The 22,021-nt window shown below is 37.8% G+C and overlaps 1 protein-coding gene across 1 annotated transcript in view; it reads right to left on the reverse strand.

Annotated features, from left to right (window-relative positions):
• Window positions 1–1,247: 1,247 nt before the first annotated feature.
• The window catches only part of BZW2 (basic leucine zipper and W2 domains 2), a gene marked incomplete at both ends in the record, with an annotated part of 51,855 nt that continues 31,081 nt past the window's right edge, over window positions 1,248–22,021 (reverse strand). The window contains 5 exons of the mRNA XM_080701049.1: window positions 1,248–1,276; window positions 2,620–2,742; window positions 14,587–14,725; window positions 17,080–17,226; window positions 19,661–19,831. Of these exons, the coding sequence (XP_080557175.1) occupies window positions 1,248–1,276; window positions 2,620–2,742; window positions 14,587–14,725; window positions 17,080–17,226; window positions 19,661–19,831 (609 nt within the window). The remainder of the gene's footprint in view (window positions 1,277–2,619; window positions 2,743–14,586; window positions 14,726–17,079; window positions 17,227–19,660; window positions 19,832–22,021) is intronic.

Below are 22,021 nucleotides of genomic sequence, written 5' to 3' on the forward strand. Positions count from 1 at the left end.
CCTAAGTTTTGGAGTGCCTCAGTAAGTAGCTGAGGCTAGCCTTGAACCTGCAACCCTCCTATCTAAGCCTCCAAAGTACTGGGATTACAAGCATGTACCACCACACCTGGCTTGTAAATTTTTTAAGAGTCAGAAAGACTTATGTGATAAAACTAAGTTTTCCCAAATGCCCTAATGTTTCACATTGCTATAAATAAGAACAAATAATTTACAGGATAAAATCACCTAGATATAAATCAGTATAAACAAAGATCTATTTACATATATAAATCTCTTAGGTCCTCTCTAAATAGGAAAGAAATAGAGCTGAGGAAACCATGGGAATCATGGAATTACATATTTACAAATAATATAATAACTTCGTGGTGCTAATGTTAACATACATGTGCATTTTTCATTCATTTCTATTTCACTATGAAGATAACTAGAATTGATTACTTATGATAACAAGAACAGAGTAGATTTTGCAGATGATAAGAAGTGCCAACCGCTCTACACTTATTATTTTTGTGGTATTAGGGATTGAACCCAGGGGAATTTTACCTCTCCACCCTCAGAGGTAAGAAGACGAGAGCCTCACCCTCAGTCTTTTTTTATTTCTTTGCTTTGAAACAGGGTCTTGGTAGGTTGCTAAGAGTCTTGCTATCTTGCCGAGGCTGCTTCGAACCCGCAAGCCTCCTGTTTCAGCCTCTAAATAAGTACAAATAGGCACCATCACACCCAGCTACAGCACTTTAAACATGACAACACTGCAAAGTCACCGGTGTAAGAAGTCATATGTAGTAAAGAAATTCAAACTCTGAGAATATAAGCGCAGATTTTTAAAAAGCCATTTATTTTAAAAAACTGGTTTTTCAAATCACATACACGAGCAGGTACACAACTACCAAAATGGCCCTGGGAGAGAGACACCAGTGGGGCGTTCACCGCACAGTACCTGAAAAATACGGCTAAAAAAGAGGAGTCTGAGCGTTGACTTCGGATTCCTATATGACTCCCTGTTGAATGGCTTTAAGTTAGCAGACAGTGAGTGAGAGGTAGAGTCCCACGTGTAACAGCTGGTGCCTCAGAGCTCCTCAAAAACAAAATGAAAACAAAAACCATTTCCCCTGGCACAAGGGAAGCCTAGCCTATTTTTTTTTTTTCCTTTGTGAAAACAGAAGACGAGTTTATCTTCCCAAACGGGTCAGCATTCCCAATCGGAAAAGTGTTGTGTAATAACCTAAGTATTGTGCTTATCAGGTCATTTAATTTTCTTCACCTTCCGATTCTGATTCTAGAAGAGAAAAAAGAGAGGAGTCAGAAATTCCCCCCAGATTCCTTTATTTTTAATTTTTTTTTAATACTGGGGATTGAAGCCAGGGGCATGCTACCTCTGAGCTACACCCCCAGCCTGATTTTTTATTCTTCATTATGAAACAGGGTCTCACTAAGTTGCAGAGGGCCTCACTAAGTAGATGAGGCCGGCTGGGAAACTGAGATCCTCCTGTCTCAGCATCTCAAGTACTGGAATTACAAGCGTGCACCAACACACCCGGCTCCCAGATTCTTTAAGGAAGATCACGAAAAAGTTTCTAATCCCCACAACCCCAAACTTGTCATCAACCCAGGGTACTTTCCTCATTTATTAAGCAAAATAGTTATACATTAGGGCAGATTGCAAACTCTTGCTCTTTTCACTTTCTAGTGGACTTTACCTTTCTGAAAATGCAACCTGCTCACATGTATTATTGGAGAACAGAATCTCTTATTCTTTGGGTCACTTAAAATGAATATTTCATTCTTACTTAGATTCCCTCTCGTCCATTATGATTGACTCATCTTGTGTTCCTATTTAAATATCAGTTAACAGCTGGTAAAGTACTATAGAAATCTATACAGTCCCAGTACTTGGGAAGCTAGTAAAGGAGGATCGCAGGTTGGAATCCAACCTTGGCAATTTAGTGAGACCCTATTTCATAATAAAAGGGTTGGGAGTGTACCTCAGAGGTAGAATGCCCCTAGGTTCAATCTTCAGTACTAAACCAAATCAAACCTAACCATAATATGCCATTAAGTCAGATGTGTATTTCATTTTTTTTTTTTTTTTTTTGGGGTGGTGGTACTGGGGGTGGAACCCAGAGGCTTTCTACCTCCGGACTATACTCCCAGACCTTTTTAAAAATATTTTATTTGGAAACAGGGTCTCACTAAGTTGCTGAGGCTGGCTTCGAACCCGTGCGATCCTCCTGTCTCACCCTTCCAAGCACGGGGATTACGAGCGTGCGCCACCACGCCCGGCTGTATTTCAGTTTTTGTTGTGGTTTTTTACATTATTTTTTTGCCTCCTCACTGTCTTCTATTACACAAATAACTTTGAGGTTTTTTTCTTTTAAATTTTATGCCATGTAGAAATTTTATTGCCTTGAATTCAGAAAGAAACAATAAGGTATGAGTGAAATGTTTAATATGGAAAATTTGAGCCCAAGAGTTGGAGACTAAGAGTTAGGTAATATAGAGAGACCCCCATCTCAAAAGAAGAAATTTTTCTTGAAAAAAGGAAAAAAAAAATGTGTGAAAGAGACAGATAATTGGAGGTATATGCTGGATGATGATCAAAGTTATTAAATGGAATCATACCTTCTTCTGCATTTTGTAGCCACTCGACAAATTTCTTCATCTGGTCAAGAAAAACACTTTTGCCCTTGGCAACGTGTGCTTCTTTATACCATTTCAGTATTGCTTCTTCACTGAGAACATCAGCTGCAATTCCAAATAAAAGATTCCAAGGTTACTACATGAATGTCATATTTTTAAAAAGCCTCAGGTCCTATAACTTAATGGAAAGCAATCTCTTAATATGAAAAGCTCTATTTTAAAAGAAACCCATATATAAAACCTACCAGGAGACAAGATACAAGCTCATTTCTAAGTACACTGCCATATTCTAACATTTAATATTATCATTGCTTTAGCAATGATGATGCCCTCTCTCAAGCATCATATAATACAAATCTATAGCTCAATACTGAGGCATGGAAATCCCTTCTTTCTGAATTTGCTGGTAGGAAGCAGTGTTGTTATGTAATTTTTAAACAAATCAGCAATTCCAAAATTTTAGAACACTCTGTGTTTTGCCAAGTTTGACCATATTTTGAACAGACAGCAATCTCAAATGATTGTTCTTTTAAGGGGATTTCCTTTTTTTGGGGAAAATGGCAGAGGGAAATGAATGTAGATGGGTACATTAATGATTGATTAGATCTAGATATTCTTGGGTATGCAATGGAATTAATATACAGACAATCCAAATTCTATGCTTATGCTATCATGCACTCACTAATTTATATTCCTACAGCATAATATCCTAAGTTACAAGAGTAATATTTTCCATGTACTCCAGAAAAACAGCCAGGTATGGTGGCGCAAATCTGTAATCCCAGTACTTGGGAAGCTGAGACAAGAGGATCAGTTTCAAAGCTAGACTTAGGAACTTAGCCAGACCCTCAGCAATTTAGTGAGAGCCCATGTTTCAAAATAAATAATAAAAGAGGGCTGAGGGTGTGGCTCTGAAGTAGAAGGCCCTTGCGATACATTCCCAGTACCAAACCAAACCACCAAACAAACAAAAGAAGAACACAAAGACATATTAGGTAGACTTCCTGGAGATTCCTAACAAAAAGTGTTAAGTATCTGTAACTTAAAACTCTGAACTCCACAATGTGCCTTCATACCTTTAGGTTATCATTAATGAAATTATTTAATGCTAAGAAAAAGAAGGTGAAGGTGAAAACAATAGCCCCACTCTGCTACCATTTAATAGGTTGACTTTTGGATTTCAGAATTTACAAGCATTTATTATTGTCTTCAATGAGTGCCAAATCCATTGCAAATTGCCAATAAATCCATGTGATGTCAATAAATCACTCTAATGACATATTTGCAACTAAAATATAATTTTGACTTATAAAAACGACAGAAATGATTTAATGTTTTTGCATAAAATACCCCTAACCTTTTCATAACAAAAACATTATTTTTGTTCCTTTTTTTAAAAAATTGGCTCTTGGAGTAAATTGAAGAGACTGAACAGAATATAATTGGATATGCTTTTTTTTGAGAAAAGTTTTTTTTTTGGGGGGGTAGTTAATTTTATCATTAAATATGGTACACATTTTGAACAGGCAGGCAGGAAGGAAAGGATTTATTAATTTATAAGACCTGGACACCCTAGAGTTTTCATCAGGAGCCCTACAGAATTATTCTTATCTTCTGGTCTTTTAGCTGCTTCTATTTCCAGTGCTCCACTTTCTACTTAGAATGATAAAAGACATGTCTGGTAGCCATCAAAGTCCAGTTTTTTGTTGAGGGAGGAGCAGGCAGTTATGGTTACAGGAAGGGACCTGTCTTTGTGCAAGATTGCCTTTCAGGGATTTTTCAAGAACACTAATCAGGGGGTTAAAAGGTTCTTTTAATATTACGTAAGGTATTCTTTTTTAAAATATACTTTTATTGGTGAATTTTAATTATACATCATACTGAGCTACAGAGTGATAGGAACACTTCCCTCCGCCCCTCTTTCCCATCATATATTTGAGATTGAATTGGTGACTTAATATACACACAGCACACTATTTCAACTGTTAAATTCTTTATGCCTCTGTCCGGTCCTTCTCTCACCCAAGCCCCAGCCACCACTCCATTAAAATCTCTGCTCTTCTATCTACTGTTATCCTTGTTTCCCAATTTCTGTTTAGCTTCCACATATGAGACAAAAAACATAACAACTATTTGTAACTGTTTTTTTGAGACTGGATAATCTAAAAAATAAATAAGCATAATATTCTTGAGTTCCATCCATTTTCTTACAAATGATCACACACACACACACACACACACACACACACACACACACACACACATTTTACAGTACTGAGGATTGGACCCAGGGGCATTCTACCTCTGAGCTACACCTCCAGTCTTACTTTTTATTCTTTATTCTTACTTTTATTTATTTATATACTTTTTGAGGTAATGGGGATGGAACTCAGGGGCATTCTATCTCTGAACTATACCCCCCAGCCCTATTTTTTAGTCTTTATTTTGAAACAGGATCTCACTGAGTTGCAAAGTATCTAAGTAGTAGCTGAGGCTGTGTCTAAACTGCAATCCTCCTGTCTAAGCCTCTCAAATGTTAGGATTACAAGCATGTGCTACCACGCCCCAGCGTTCATTCTTTATTTTTTGAAACAGTCTCACTAAGTTGCAGAGGGCCTCACTAAGTAGCTGAGGCTAGCTGCAAGCTTGAGATCCTCCTGTCTCAGCATCCCAAGTATTGGGATTATAAGCATGTGCCACCACGCCTGGCTCCAAATGATATAATTTTGTTCTTTAGGACTGAGTAAAATTTCATTGTGTGTATTACAACAGTTTTGTGATTCATTCGTCGTCTGTTGATGGACACCTAGGCTGGTTCCATAATTTGGCTATTGTGAATGTGCTGCTATAAACATGGGTATGCATGTATTGCTATAATATTCTGACTTCAATTTTGTTCAAAAGATACCTAGAATAGGTATTGCTGGATCACATGGTGGTTCTATTCTCAATTTTCTGAGAAGCCTCCACACCAATCTCCAAAGAGGTTGTACTAGTTGCACTCCTACCAACAGTATATGAGTTTCTGTTTTCCAACATCCTTATCAGCATTTATTATTGATGATTGCCATTCTCCCTGGAGTTAGATAGAATCTCAGTGTAGTTTTGATTTGCATTCCCCTGATTGCTAATGATGATGAACATTTTTTTCATATTACTTATTAGTCATTTGTATTTCTTTTTTTGAGAAGTGTCTATTCAATACAGATGCTAATTTTTGATTGGGTTACTCTTTATTAGTGTTAAGTTTAAGCCTTTTGTATGTTTTAGATATTGGTCTGTTATCAGAGGTGTAGCTGGCTAAGATATTCTCCCATTCTCTCGGTAATCTTTCTAGACTGTTGATGGTTTCATTTGCTACACAGAAGTTTTTTAATTTAATTACATCCCATTTATTATTTCTCATTTTAATTTCCTGAGCTTTTGGGGTTTTATAAAAAAGTTTATACCAATACTTATATATGTTGAATTATTGCCTTCTATGTACTATTAATTATTACTAATGCCTTCAAATTGTGAAGCAAAATTCTTTCTCTGCATACCTTAGTAAACAGAGGGTGAAACAAAAACTTGTTGGCAAGCTGGTTTAGTCTGTTGTTTGACGATTCTATTTGTCTGAGGTTTCCTTCAGAAGGTTGAGAGTTCATTCTTGTGTTTTATTGCCCCACAGAGGCTGAAAGAGGCCATGCATTTATTAAAATGCTTGACAGTGTCAGTGCTTATGAGGACACAGAATGATAGGCAAGACCTGTCAAATGCACTGTCTGCTTAAAAACTGTCTACCTCGACTTCGGGAAGATGGCGACCGAGAAAAGCGGGGCTTAAGAGCCCCGCTAACAACCAATCTCCATTACCACAAAACTAGTGCCTTTCATAGCCAGAAAACACCATCACCAGAAAAACAAAAAAAACCACCAGGCTCCAGAGAGAAAGCGGACTGAGAACAGAGCTCAGGGCCACAGAGGAGACACACGCGCCCGAGGACGCGGCAGCAGCGCCATACTGCTGGCGGTAGCGGCGAACTCAACGGACGGCTACAGCAAGCCGAGGTGAGCCACTGCGGAACAGCCAGGCGGGATTTCTCCACGCAGAGAGCGTCTAAAGCTCCCAGTGGCCGAGCTCAGCACACGCTGCAGGGATTCAGAGTGGAAATCAAAACCAGAGAAGAAAAAATACGCCAGCCTCACGGCCGAGGGCGTGGCAGAGGCGCCATATTGCCACCGGCGGCGGCAGCAGCAGTGAATTCACCGAGTCCAGTACAGCTACATCTGCGTACTCAAGAACAGTGAGTCAAATTGCGGGCCACAGAGGAGAAATCCCAGCACTGTACCTCCTGGGACTTGACCCAGTGAGGGAGTGGTGGTGGCAGAGATATCACACCATAGGAGAACGTGCAACCTGGCACCCCCAAAGTTTAAAGCAGCCTCTATCGACTCCCTGGGTCGGAGACTCTGTGATACAACCCAGTAAAGGAGTAGTGGGGTCTGAGATAATACAGACTCGAGATCCAGAGCACCTTAAGTGAAGCCATAGTGACCTAAGGGAAGAACCCAGAGAAGGCACAAACCTCCGAAATCATGGGAAAGAGGAATAACACTGGAGTAATGAATGCGCACAACCCCACAACATCAGAACCTGATAAAACAGAAAATCAGAGATTTCTAGAAGATCAAATCAGGAAAATAACTGTAGAAATAATAGAGGTGCTTCGAAAAGAACTCAGAGAGAGCCAAAAAGAGATAAAGGATGCAATTAATGAAGTAAAGGCCTCAATTTAAAGCACAAACAACCGATTAGAACACATGGAGAACAGAATCTCGCTCTTAGAAGATGATCATTCCAAAAATGAACGCATAGTTTCTAATCTAGAAAAAAATATCCAACAGCAGGAATCTGACATGGAAGAAATATGGGCCCATTTTAAGAGAGCTAACCTAAGAATAATTGGAATAGAAGAGGGAAAAGAAAGTGAAACCAAAGGGATCAACAATCTCTTCAAGGAAGTAATAGCAGAAAATTTTCCAAATATAGAGCAAGAGGTTGATACACAGATCCAGGAAACATATAGAACTCCCTTTAGACAGGATCGGAGAAGAGGATCCCCACGCCACATAATTGTCAAAATGACCAATGTGGAAGCCAAGCAGAGAATCTTAAAGGCAACAAAAGCAAAGGGCCAAGTGACATTCAGAGGCAAGCCAATTAGAATCACTCCAGACTTCCCAAACCAAGTCATGAGAGCCAGAAGGGCTTGGAGTAACATATTCCCAATTTTGAAAGAAAACAACTTCCAGCCAAAAATTTCCTATCCAGCAAAACTTTCTATCAAATTAGATGGAGAAATAAGAAGCTTCCAGGACAAACAGAAACTGAAGGAATTTATGTCTTCAAAACCAGCGCTAGAGAAAATACTCAAAGAGATTAACTACAAAGAAGAAATAGGTAACACTCACCAGAACCAGAGAAACAAGATTTTCCATCCAACAGACAACTAAGATCTGTGGAGATTCATTATTTTTGTTAGTCTTTACCTATCTCTAAATTGTATTGTTTGCCTTTATTGTTGTTAATTTTTAGGATTTCTAGTTGGAATATTAATATACCTTCAGATATAGCATTTGGAAATATTTTATCCAATTCTATTAGTAACTTTTAACTCTGTTTACATTGTCTTTGGATATACAATTTTTATTTTTTATTTTTTAGGGAGTTTGTATATTCTTCTGTTGCCTGTGCCATTGAAATCATAACCAAGAAATCACTGCCAATTTCAAGGTTGTGAGGTTTTATGACCCAGATTTTCTTCTAAAAGTTTATAGTCTTAAGATTTATATTTAGGTCTTTTATCTATTTTGAGTTAATATTTGTATGTGGGATTAGGTAAGGGTCCAATTTTATTCTTTTCCATGTAATTATTATTTTTCAACAATATTTAGTTAAAAGATTATCATTTCCACCACCAAATGTTCGTGGAAACCTTGTCAAAAATAACTTGACAATATAGGGAAGAATTTAGCTCTAGGCTTGTATTTAACTCCAATGGTTTATATATCTGCCTTTAGAACAGTATTACACTGTTTCAATTATTGTAGCTTTATATGGTTTGAAATCAGAAAATATATATCTGCTAGCTTTGTTCTTTTTCAAGATCGTTTTGGGTATCTAGAATTCATATTCCATATTAGGATAGATTTTTTTCTGAAAAATAAATATATAAATATATGATAGTTTCACCTAAAAAACAGAAAAAAATATGCTCTGGTAAGAAAGAAAGCAAAAAGAAATATTGAAATGTTATCTTTAAGTTATCAAAAGCTTGGTATCAGACAAATGAAACTGTTATGTGAGATTAACATTTTTAATTTTGGATAAATTGCTATAATACTAGATGTCAACCACTAAGCCAAGCATGGGAAGGAGGGATGGGGAGGGAATGGGGTGGGGATCGGGTGGGGGCTGACTGGGCGATGTGTGCATGTATGTCTACAAAAGTTTGTATCCCACTATGATGTATGAATACAGTGCACCAATAAAATAAAATTAAAAAAAAAACAAAAAAAAACTGTCTACCTCTAACAATGCAAAGGTGAGATCTTAGAAGACCCAATTTAGTAATAAATACTTGCTGGAAGGCGAAATTCCTAGTACAAGAGAATTAATAATACAAAGGACAACTTATGAGATAAAGCTTCAACATCAGAGTTTAAGAAATTTAATTGCTATTCAGTGAAAAGTCTAAGCTGAAAAAGAAGAAGCTCTTGAGGGATAATGATGAGGAACAAAAACAAATTTTTTTAACTAAGAAAAAAATGGGAAGAGGGATTATTTAAAATTGGGAGACCACTAAGTTTTTGTTGAGATTTCCCAAAAATGCTTAGCAAGAATATAGGCTCTCAGTGAAAGTACAGTTAGAGAGGAAGACGTTCTATGACAGTGCACAGATCCACTCAGATGAGAATACTTATATTTTTTTCCCGATTTTCTGGCTAACTTCTTCATAATGTCTGGTAAAAATTACTTATATCCCTGAGAACTTTCTCTTTTCCTCCCCCAAATTAGCTTCACCTTCTCTATCTTACTACCACTCTGGATATCCTCTGGAGGAGGCTTATTTTAGCAACTGACATAAGACTGAAATTCTGTTTCTTCTATACTCTGAAATCCAGGAAGTTGGCAACTATTTTGTTCATATCCTTTCTAGCATTTAACATGACATGACATAAATAATGCATTCAATACATGTATGATGAACAAATACATTAACTTGAGAAAAAATTTAAGATGTTTCAATTTGTAGAGTTCTAATCTAAAATTTGGGTTCAAAGAAATTATGAGGGTCAAAGAAACAATACTATAAAAGGAGTTTGAGCCGGGCGTGGTGGTGCACGCTTGTAATCCCCGCGCTTGGGAGGAGACAGGAGGATTGTGCAGGTTCAAAGCCAGCCACGCTGGTTTAAGAGAGCCTGTTTCCAAATAAAAATATAAAATAGGTCTGGGAGTGTAGCCCGGAGGTAGAAGGGTACCACAACCACCACCAAAAAAAAAAAAAAAAAAAAAAGGAGTTTGAGAATTGATATGCTTTACAAAATGTTAATTATTTATGTATATTCTAAAACTATGTCATGTGGAACTCAGGAAATCCAGAATTTTTAATTAGTATTGTTACATAGGAATACAAGTCAAAAAGAATTTCCTCTAAGAGGGCCTGGTAATATCTGTTACAAAGGGCATCTACTTTTTTCTAAGAACAAGAATAAGGTATCTTTTAGAAAAATTTGCAAGAGGGACAGAATTTAACCTAAGAAATTTCTACAGAAAAACCCCTATGACAGAGATAATAATGGTACTTGAGAAGGCAATTTTATATATAGAACTATTTACTGAGACTACAGCATTTACCTTCAGAAAGAAAAGAAATTAATTTGAAAAGTAAGTAACTGAAATGTAGCAACAGATTTACTATTTTTCCTTATAATTATATATAATGATAATATAATTAAAATTGCAAGTTAGCAGATTTACTGTTTTTCCTTAATCCCAAAATATAAAAATCTAGATTTTATTACAATGAGTCTTTGTTAAATGACTTAATCACATTCCTTTCATTATTGCAAAGCATTATTTATAATTTGCTTTTATTCTGTTTACATAAAAATCTAAAAATCTTTTCATAATGGATTTGAGTGGAATTAATTCATAGGGTCATGGTTAATCATACCCCTGAATTTCTGTCATCCTCAAGTTCTGCTAACATTGAGGAAGGTATGTGTGTATGTGTAGAACAGAGATAAAAATGGAAAAGGGGCAATGGTATCTACAACATTTTGAACACTTGCAGTTTAAAGCAAAGTGGTTCTTAAACAAACAAAAGAGGGCTAAGTGTTGTAGCACACATCTATAATTCCACAGATTGGGGAGACCGAGACAAAGAATCTCAAGTTCCAAGCTAGCCTGAGCAATTAAGCAAGACCCTGTTTCAAAATGAAAACAAAATTGCCTGTGAGTATAACTCAGTAGTAGAGACCCTCTGGGTTCAGTATCCTCTACTGCAAAGAATAAAATAAAATAAAAAGCAACAATAAAATAATATAATAATAATAAAATAAATATATTTCAAAAAAGAAAGCCATACCACTAAATACAAACCAGATAGAGCATTATTATATATATATATATATATATATATATATATATATATATATATATATATATATGGAATGAAGTACTATCTTTACCAAGACATTGTTAATTCATGAAATTTTTTTGTTTCTGTAACTCAATACCTTTTAGACTAGATATCCTGATGTAACAACCACAGTATTCCCTTGGAGAATGCTTAAAATGCAAATTCTTGTGCCCAAAACCCAACCCTAGACTCACCAAGTAGAGAATATACACTGATACTGGGGAAGCTCTGTTTTAAATTAAAAAAAAAAAAAAAAAAATTTTTTTTTTTTTTGGCAATGGGGATTGAACTCAAAGGCATTCTACCTCCAAGCTACACCTCTAGCCCAATTTTATTTCTTATTTGGAAGCAGGATCTCACTGTGTTGTTGAGAGCTTCACTAAGTTGCTGAGGATGGCTTTAAACCTGCAATCCTACTGTCTCAACCTGTCAAGCACTGGTACGACAAGTGTGCGCCACTACACCCGGCTCCCTTTCTTAAATTTTGAAATAGGGTCTTGCTAGGTTGCTGAGTCTCACTAAGTTGCTGATGCTGGTGTCAAACCTGTAATCCTCCGGTCTTAGCCTCCCAAGTATTGGGATTATAGGCATGTGTCACCAGGCCCAGATGTATCTACTGTTCAGGTTTTCATCCAGCCTCCCTAGGGATCCAGAGCACAGAAGGAGAGCAGGCAAAAGCTTATACAAACAAGTGAAATGCATGCCTCCTAGAGCCCAAGTGTTTGTTGAAATAGTAGTATCAAAGTAAAAGACACGGGTTAAGAACAATGAGAGAGAGCGAGGGAGAGCGAGAATGAGCACGTTAGACAAGATGGTAAACACAGTACTGCTCTTAACAGCAATGATCATTCTTCAGGGATTCCATGTTCTTAAGAGAAAACATTCATTTCATTCAGGAAAAGAAACTATATCTATTAGTCACGTGGAAAATTGTGACATATCTAGCAAAGAATATTCAATTTTACCATCTCGGACATATGTTTTTAGGTTCTAAGAAAAAAAGTTTTGATTCCATTTCCAACAATAAGCAGAGTAAAATAGATGTTGACTCCCTTCCTGGGTCCCCACCACTAGCCTGCTCATAGGAGCCGCAGACTTAACAACTTTAGGTTATTCTTTAGGTTATCAAAAGCTGACTGACTGGCTAACGAGTGGCAGAAGAAAATGCCAGTGTCTCTTTTACTTTCTGCTACCCATTTCTGTTACTATAATTTCAGGTCACTATCCCTTAATATATGGGACAGAAGAATAAGAAATAACTCAAAGTATCCAGTTTTGCTACCTATCAGAAGTTGTTATAAGGAGGACAATGGGGAAAGGATGTCAGCATTGATCGACAAAATGAGGAATGTGAAGGATTATCAATACTTCAAGTACCACCTACATGCCATTACTGATAACAAATGGTTTATTGTTTTTTGGAAATTAAGTACAGTAATGAAATGGAGTGCTCCTCAGGAAAGCTCAAGCAACTGTGTTCACTTAGGAAACATTGTGTTAAGAAACTAGTTGGGTAGTCGGGTGTGGTGGCGCACGCTTGTAATCCCTGCTCTTGGGAGGCTGAGATAGGAGGATCGCACGGGTTCAAAGCCAGCCTCAGCTACATAGTGAGGCTTTCAGCAACTTAGTGAGACCCTGTTTCCAAATAAAATATAAAAAAAGGTTTGGGAGTATAGCAGGGAGGTAGAAACCCTCTGGGTTCCACCCCCAGTACCACCAAAAAAAAAAAAAAAAAAAAAAAAAGAAAGAAACTAGTTTGGTTAACTACCTATTAAATGACAAGAAAGGAAACTGTTTAGGAAACTAGTTTAGAAATAGTTTGCTTTTCTGTAGTGGAAAATAAAATTAAATGACTACTTTGAAAGCAAATTTGGGATGCAACCCATAGGCCTCTGTATCAGTCTAACACATGGAGACAAGTGTGGCTCTGGTGGACAGAATGGCCACTGGGGTGATGGACTCCACTTTCCATTCTTGACTGCTGGATACCATTATGTGTGAGTGTGGGGGGGATGGCAACATGACCTGCAGGCTTGGTTCTGATAAGTCACTTTGAGTATCATTTGGTCTTCAAAAAGACTCAGCTGTGGGCTGGGATGTAGCTCAGTGGCAAAGAGCTTGCCTGGCAAGTGCACCACCCTGGGTTCAATCCCCAGTCCAAAAAGACAAAAAAGAGAAGGCCTTAAGAAAAAAAAAAAAAAAAAAAAGACCCAACTGTGGCCAATTATTACATTCAGTTGTTGCTGAATATATCTTAATACTCTGCAAAAGTAAAATATCACTCCAAGATTTCTGAGCAAGATGCAATCATTTGAAGAATATAGAAAGCCAATTAAAATTCCTTGTGAAATGTTAACATTTTAAAAATAGCTATTAACCAATAATGTAAAATTTGTATGTTCCGAATTCCAAAGTTATCATTCAAAATAGGCAATTTTAAGAATAACAAAAGGTAAATAACATTTATCTGGTATTACTTTACACTTTGATTTTTCTAAGAGTATGCCACTTAAGTTTACAATAATTTTTAATAAGCACTTTCCATTGTTCACATATATCTCTTAAGTGATCCTTTTTTTCCCTGATAAAACCACAAAAATTTAGACCAAAAATATAAATAGTCTAGGATCATTATTTTGTGTGCTTTAGGTACAGAGATTGAGATCCATTAAAATCTTTAGCATTCATTTTTAGTGCCAGTTGTCATGGCAACCTCAACCTCATAAATACAATGAAAAGACACTAAATGTGAAAGCCTTAAAATAGCCATTTCCTTGGGAAATAGGAGAATGACTGAGCCAAATAATTAAAATACCAAGTGAAAAGGCTAATTATTTCAGTAATTTTCAAGTCAGCTTTATGGCACCTGAAAAGGTCTGAAGATAGTATATATAGCATTTTGATAATCATTGTTATTAGAGCTAATTGTTACAATTCAAAAGGAGACTCAATTATCTTATATAATTACATTCTTTCACAATCCCCAAGAAATAATAACCAATTCATCTCCAGTCTTCTGGAAATTTCCACTACTGAAAAGCACCCAGGGGCCCAATTAGGACAGTTCCTGAGGCAATGCATATCTACGTCAATGCATATCTGGCATGTGCCTTTTCCACCTACATGACACTTTTACAAATTAGCATCTTTGCTGTATCCCCCAAAACAGAGCCCATGATCCCCTGTGCCTCACCCCTGCTCTGCCCTCAAAGGGCTTCAACACAATACAGAAACACAATTGGCAGGACCACATGGAGGGATACCTTTATAGAAGAGGACCACGATCTTCTGGAAGGCTTTCATGAAGTGGATGTTGTCGTAGCAGTACTCCTGCACCTTTTGAAGGAGGATCAGCTCCGACTGGCCCTGGGAGCTGAACACAGCCAGCAGGGGAGCGTATTGCTAGGGCGGAAGCAGAGCAAAATTTGTTTACTTGGGTGGGTGGGGGTACAGAGCCAACACTGCTGGAATCCTAATAATAATCTGAAGGTTTGTTTGGAAATGTTCACTTGTAGGATGATTATATTATGTCCAATCCAAATAAACTGTTTTTATCCCATTATCTCAGCAGATTTCTCTCACTGTACCCATTGACAGAGATAAAAAAGGAGACCCTGCCTATACTAAAGATAACTGCTGGACCTATTATGCTTAATGAGTATTATGAGAATAAAATCACATCCTCATATACTATTCATAACAATTGCTGGTACAGGAGGGGGATTCTCCTTTCCAGACACCCCCAACCCTCCACAGGTCATCTGTAAGGCTTTGTTACTATTGTGCCCTTCACCTCTAATGTCTTTAGGTATGGGGGGTGGAACCCTGGGGCATTTTTTTTTTTGGTGGTACTGGGGTTCCTGGAAGCCCTTCTACCTCCGGGCTACACTCCCAGACCTATTTTTACATTTTTATTTGGAAACAGGGTCTCCTAAGCCAGCGCGCGCAGCTGGCTTCGAACCTGCGCGATCCTCCTGTCTCCGCCTCCCAAGCGCGGGGATTACAAGTGTGCACCACCACGCCCGCCTTTTTTTTTTGTAATAGGGATGAAACCTAGGGGCATTCTACCTCCAACCTACACCCCTAGCCCGATTTTTTATTCTTTATTTTGATACAGGGTCTCACTGAGTTGTAAAGGGCTTCACTAAGTAGCTGAGGCTGGCCACAAACTGCGATCCTCCTGTCTCAGCCTCCTAAATGCTGGGATTACAAGAATAAGCCCCACTCCTGGCTGACTTTAGTTTTCTGTCATGGATGCATAGCCCTTGTTTTCTCTAAGACCTACTCAATGCAACACTCTTCTCTTCCAAGGAGCCTTCCCACATCAATGGAGCCTGCAGTTCATCACGCCTTCATTCTCATGAACATTGAGAGCCATCTTCCATGATTCTTCTTTTTCTTCTTTTTGGTGGTACTGGGGTTCCTGGAAACCCTTCTACTTCCAGGCTACACTCCCAGACCTATTTTATACTTTTTTATTTGGAAACAGGGTCTCCTAAGCCAGCGCGGCTGGCTTCGAACCTGCGTGATCCTCCTGTCTCCGCCTCCCAAGCGCGGGGATTACAAACGTGCGCCACCACGCCCGGCTCCATGACTCCTCTTCTGCTTAGTTTACTTTCTGATCTTGACCTCCCAATTCAAGTATGAACTATAAAGGCAGGATCTATGTCTTCCATTTGTCTTAACATCATTTTATAATGAGAAAACAATTACTAAAAGCAAAAGCATACATATCTATGCACAAAAATATACAATTGACACAATCTGTTCATTTCTATGACTACTCAGATACTTTTTAAATTCTCACATCAACTTATGGTTTATTTAAATTAAAATACTTGAGAAGTTTTTGTCATACAGAAGAGTTTCAGAAAGCCAGTAGATCATATTTCTCTTTAACCTACAACATTGTGTATGATGATTCTTTTTTTTTTGTGTGTGTGTGTGGTACTGGAGGTGGAACCCAGGGGCTTTTCTACCTCCGGGATATACTCCCAGACCTATATTATACTTTATTTGGAAACAGGGTCTCACTAAGTTGCTGAGAGCCTCACTAAGTAGCTGAGGCTGGCTTCGAACCTGTGCGATCCTCCTGTCTCAGCCTCCCAAGAGCGAGGATTACAAGCATGAGCCATCACACCCGGCTGAATAATTCTAAGGATTTTTCTGATATTATTTCTGGTATTGAGGATGAGACCTAAGGCACTGTACCACTGAGCTACACCCCCAGCCCTTTTTAATGTTATTATTTATTTATTTATTATTTATTTTTGTGGTACTGGGGATTGAACCCAGGGACATTCTACCTCCAAGCTACACTCCCAGCCCTATTTTTTATTCTTTATTTTGAAGCAGGGTTTCACTACGTAGCTGAGACTGGCCTTGAACCTGTGATCTTCCCGTGTTGGTGCCACCATCCCTGGCTTCATTTAATTTTGAGACAGGGTCTCACTAAGTTGCCTCAGGTTGGTCTTGAATTTGGGATCCTTCACCTCAGCTTCCTGAGTGGCTGGGATTACAAGAATGCAACATCATCCCCGGCTCATATTGCTTTTATTAAGAACTTCCCATGAGATAGTTCATACATTCTTACATCTGAAACATTTTAGGCAGTAGAAATTTGAAAAGAAAAACAATTAGGAAGTATACATGTTTTAGCCGGGTTCTGGGAAAGCACAGTTAGACCAGATTTGTGATATACGCTTATAAGGTGTGGCTGGCCCACGGCCGAGACAGTTCCTCATTGTGACTTTTACCTTCAGGTGCTTAAGAGCTTGCTCTGCAACCAGCTCTTCCTTCTTGTTCCATTCCACAGCATTCATGATGCAGGTCCACAGAAGCCCGATCACTGCTGTCTCTGGGAGGTCATTCCTCTTCATTTCCTCTTTGACATAAAGCACCACCTACATTTCACAGAAAGAGTGTTAGAAAATAACAGGCAGGTGGAGGTTTCCCCTTTCACCTCCCGGGCAGAAAAAGGTTCAGGGAAAATAAGAAATGTTCTGTTATTTCTTTCCTGGTATATTTCTCAGATTATAAGAAGGAGTAAAGGCACAATGATTTGTTCTCAAGGCATATTTGTTTTTAGTCCCAAAACTAACTAGCTTAGCTCTGGTCAGAACTGCTGGATGGTATGGAATAACTGAGGGTCTCTTTCCTAGGAGACATTTTTTTACATGGAAGAACTTCCTTTTGGGTCTAGCATAGTAGACCCAGTCTGGATTTCTTGAGGTTTGAAAAACGCAACAGCAGAATCATGACTTTGGACTTTCATTTCTCAATGGTAGACCTCTTGCTAGTCTATGATACAAATCCATTCTCCATAATTTTCTTTCTCAGTTACTACTTTTGCCCATCCCCTTGCCCCATTTCAGTGAAAGTTACTCTGTAAATCAACTGTAAAGTGCAAAGACCATTTTCTTTATTTGATACATTTCAGTTCAACAGCAATCAACAGATTATTTTCCTCCTTCAAATTATGTATAAAAATGTCAATTCAGTCTTAATTCTAACCATATGGAATATTAGTCTGCTTATCAAGTGTGTGTGTGTGTGTGTGTGTGTGTGTGTGTGTGTGTGTGTATGTGTGTATTACTGGGGATTGAACCTGAGATACCTCTGAGGTATACTCTATCCCTATTTTATTTTCATTTTGAAACAGGGTCTTACTCAGCTGATGAGAGTCTCACTACTTGCTCAGTCTGTCCTCAAATCTGTGATCCTCCCATCCTCCCAAGGACTGGTATTATAGGTGTGCGCCACCAAACCTGGTCTAACAACGTATTTTAAGTTGAATTTATTTGGAATGTTTTTTCTTTTTGAAATAAACTCAAAAATTAAGGTTAAGGCCTTAGAAGTGATTTAAAACCATACTATGTCCCGAGTACACTACTCTGTGAGTAGTAGTACAACTTTTCCCTTCCCTTTCATTTTTGAGTGAAAAGACATTGCTTTTCTTACTTCTGGCCTGGATTGCAGAAATAGTAGCAGTGGGTTGAGCTGCCTTGGAGAGCAAAAGTGACTTGCAATCCCCAAGTTGCCTGGGAAAGGTACAGAAAGAGTGACATCCATGCATCTAAAAGCATCACAATGATTTTTGGTTTTGCTTTTTTTTTTTTCTTTTTTGCCCATGAAATATCAGGCACAATCTCTGGCTTGCAGAAGTATTATTGACCATATTACTGACTGATGGCAGGGGCCTTCAGAATCCTAGTTGCTCCAATACCTCCATCTGCTGGAGATTATCAATCTGAAATTTCTCAGCCCTCAACCACACAAGAAACCTTGTAGGAATGACAGAGGAGTGGAAGGTGGTGAGGGTCAGGGATTTCGCAGCTAGGAAAAGAACATTTTACCTTAATGTTTAGATCGTCATGTAAAAAGTTTTTTTTATAAACATTTAAATAAGTTATTTCCAGGTACATTAAAAATAGTCATAGCTATACATACGATGCATATGCATAGTTGAAAAAAAATGTAGTTTTTATTATAATGGGTATGCAACAGCTATTGTGAATGGGATCAAACAAGTCACTGGTCCAACTTGTCTTTCCCATGATATAATTTTGAATTTTTTGAGTCTGGCGCCGTGGGGCACACCTGTAATCCTAGTACTTAAAAGGCTGAGAGAGGAGGATCACGAGGATCACAGGTTCAAGGCCAGGCTCAGCAACGTAGGAAGGAAGGTCCTTAGCAACTTAGCGAGACCCTGTTTCAGAATAAAAAAATAAATAAAGCCCGGGACTGAGGCGAAAGCTCAGTGGTAGAACACTTGCTCGGCATTGAACACTTGTGACACCCTTGATTACACCCCAGCACCACTCCCCCTCACACACAATGAATAAATACAACCTCCATATTCATATGCAGTGATGTACAAAATCCCAGTACTGATTTTAAACACCAATAAAATGCTTAACCAGATTAGACAAGATACAACAAGATAGAAAAATCATCATATGATCAGGGCATTATGAGAGTGGATGGCCAAATTTGATTGACAAATATTTGTCAGATGAAATATTTTAATCATCAGAGCATTTTGGTAAAGTTTTTTTTTTTAATGTAGAAATAACCATTCATTTCTGGCACTCTAAAATGTAATACAATAGAGGATTCTGAATCAATACTTTGAACTAACTTTAATAGTATATAGAGAAATTTTATGGTACATGGCTTAGGTAATTCCTCTTATTGGTGTTTCCTACCCCTGAAGGAGGACAAGGTTGTGCTGCACATTGAACCCAGAATCTCATCTTGTTAGCTAAGCACTCTGCCACGACATCCCCAGCCCTCTGTTGGTGTATATTGCAGTAATGTCTGCCCATGGTCTCCCACCTCCTTGATTGGGCATTCCTGAGACAGTCGCTCCTGGAGCTCCTTCTGGAGTTCCTTCCGCGTGCCCAAGGACTGCTGGACTCGGAGGAAATCAGAAAGCTCCTTCAGGCCTGCATCAGTGAAGTACTTAGCAAAATGATCCACACTCTGTCTGTTAACTGGAAAGAGTTCCTGAGAGAGAAGAGGAAAAAGAGACTGTTATACAACAAGCTATTTAAATTCCAGCAGCAAAAAGGACAACAGTTTCATTTTAAAATATCACTTAAGACATGTCATACTTGGAAGAGAACAAGAACTGGTTTTCGAAAGAGCAAATGTCTAGTTTAGTTATTGAGCTAAGCACCTCCTCGAATGAAGCAATTTAGCAAAGAAAGAGAATATTAAATAACTTAGTAAATCAGCTTCACTCAGTCTTGAACCATTAGTCTCCTTTTCTTTTTATGTAACCTGTGTTAGCATGTGTAAATATGAAACTAAATTTGCTAAATTAAATGTATAATACAACAATCTTGAACAGTATTTGAATTATTGTAAATGGAGGAGAAAAACTGTTTTCCTAGCTATGAGTTAACAGACAAAAGTCCATTTTAGTAATACTGAAATGAGTACAGACAATACTGAAAAACAACATGGGCCATTATCTTTTTAAGGAATTTTATTCTTATTCTGAGAAAATACTATTTTTTAAAAATACTAGCTCAGGAGCTATGGAGAATTCTGTCATTACTTATTAATGGTGGTGGTTCTCAATTATATTCAGAGGAGTTCTAATCTATCACTCCCACATACACATAAATTCTTTAGTTTATTACATAATTCTGGTGGATTTTTTTTTTAAAAAGAGCAATATACCATAGTTGTTCTCCTATTTTCACATCACTTCATTTTACCCTACACAGTTTGGCAGAATCTCAGCAACACTTAGTCATGATCTAATCCTGTGTGAGTGTGTTCAACACCCAACTAGAAAACTAAGACAATTTCCAAAGATCTCACATTTTTCAAACTGCTGCAGAATCTGAAAAAAAAAAAAAAAAAAAAACCAAAAAACTTTCTTTTGGTTAGAATTGCCTAAATATAAGGCCAAAGGCTACATGACTTCAAACAAGTTTCAGTGGAAAGATCTATAACAGGTTTGCCACCATGTAGAGGAATACAGCCAGAGCTTCTGTACCAGGGTTTAAGTTTCAGCATCCCCCATATCATCATTCTATAATTTCTCCTGAGTTATATGTTTCAAAGTATCAGAAGAGAGTTTGTGGGAACAGCTAGCAAACACACATTCATGTTATAGCAGGCATGTCACATCAGACTCAAATTTTGTCACTAATATTTTTACTATCACTCAAGATCTTCCAAATTTAGGGAAGGGAACTAATTTCATTTTATGGAATTTCTTTCCTTCCTTTCTCTTCTTTTCTTTTCTTTTCTTTTCTTTCTTGTGGTATCGGAAGAGAACCCAGGGTCATTCTACCTTTGATTGGAACTCAAGTGTTTGAATTCTCTTTATTTTGAAAACAGGGTCTCACTAAGTTACGGAGGGCCTCACAAGTTGCTGAGGCTGGCCGCAAACCTGCAATCCGGTCTCAGCCTCCCAACTACTGGTATTACGAGTGTGCGCCACCACACCCAGCTATTTTATGAAATTTCTTCTATGAATCTGTAGATGTATACTGGCACTTTCCTAATAATACTTATGCAAAGTAAGGGCTTTTTTTCTAGGTCTCAACAAGGCTTAGCAGCTTGAATCATTTTCTTCAGCTAGAAATACTTAGCTACAGAGCTCTCAGTACCAGAGTCAATGCTGATTCTATCACTCATGTCAGCACTCAATACTGAACAACGGGTTAGGCTGTAGATTTCGATTTAAGGTTTACAGCAATATAATGTCAAACATATTGTATTTATAAAGAATGTCCAAAGTCTTTGTGAATGCTATATGATATACTGAAAATTATTATTCAGATTGAAGCAAGCTGAGTATGGTGTCACACACTTGTAATCCCAATACCTGGGAGGCAGAGATGGAAAGATGACAGGTTTAAAAAGCCAGTCTTAGCAACTTAGGGAGACCCTGTTTCCAAGTAAAAAACAATAAAATAGAGATGGGAATGTAGCTTAGAGATAGAATGTCTCTGTGCTCAAACCCCAGTACCATAAAATAAAAATAAAAAATAAAAAATAAAATAATAAAAATAAAAGAGGCCAAACCAGTCTGAATCATACTAGGCCATTCTTTGGCTATGAATGGTTTTTGTTAGTAGAGCCTACCTAGTTAGAAAAGCTCCATCATTTCATGCCTAGATTAAGGTCTCCCTGTCTCTGCCTTTGCTCCCAAGCTGCATATGGTGTAATAGAATG

Source organism: Muscardinus avellanarius (assembly GCF_963383645.1).
Source record: "Muscardinus avellanarius genome assembly, chromosome: 9".
Classification (NCBI taxonomy): Eukaryota; Metazoa; Chordata; class Mammalia; order Rodentia; family Gliridae; genus Muscardinus; species Muscardinus avellanarius.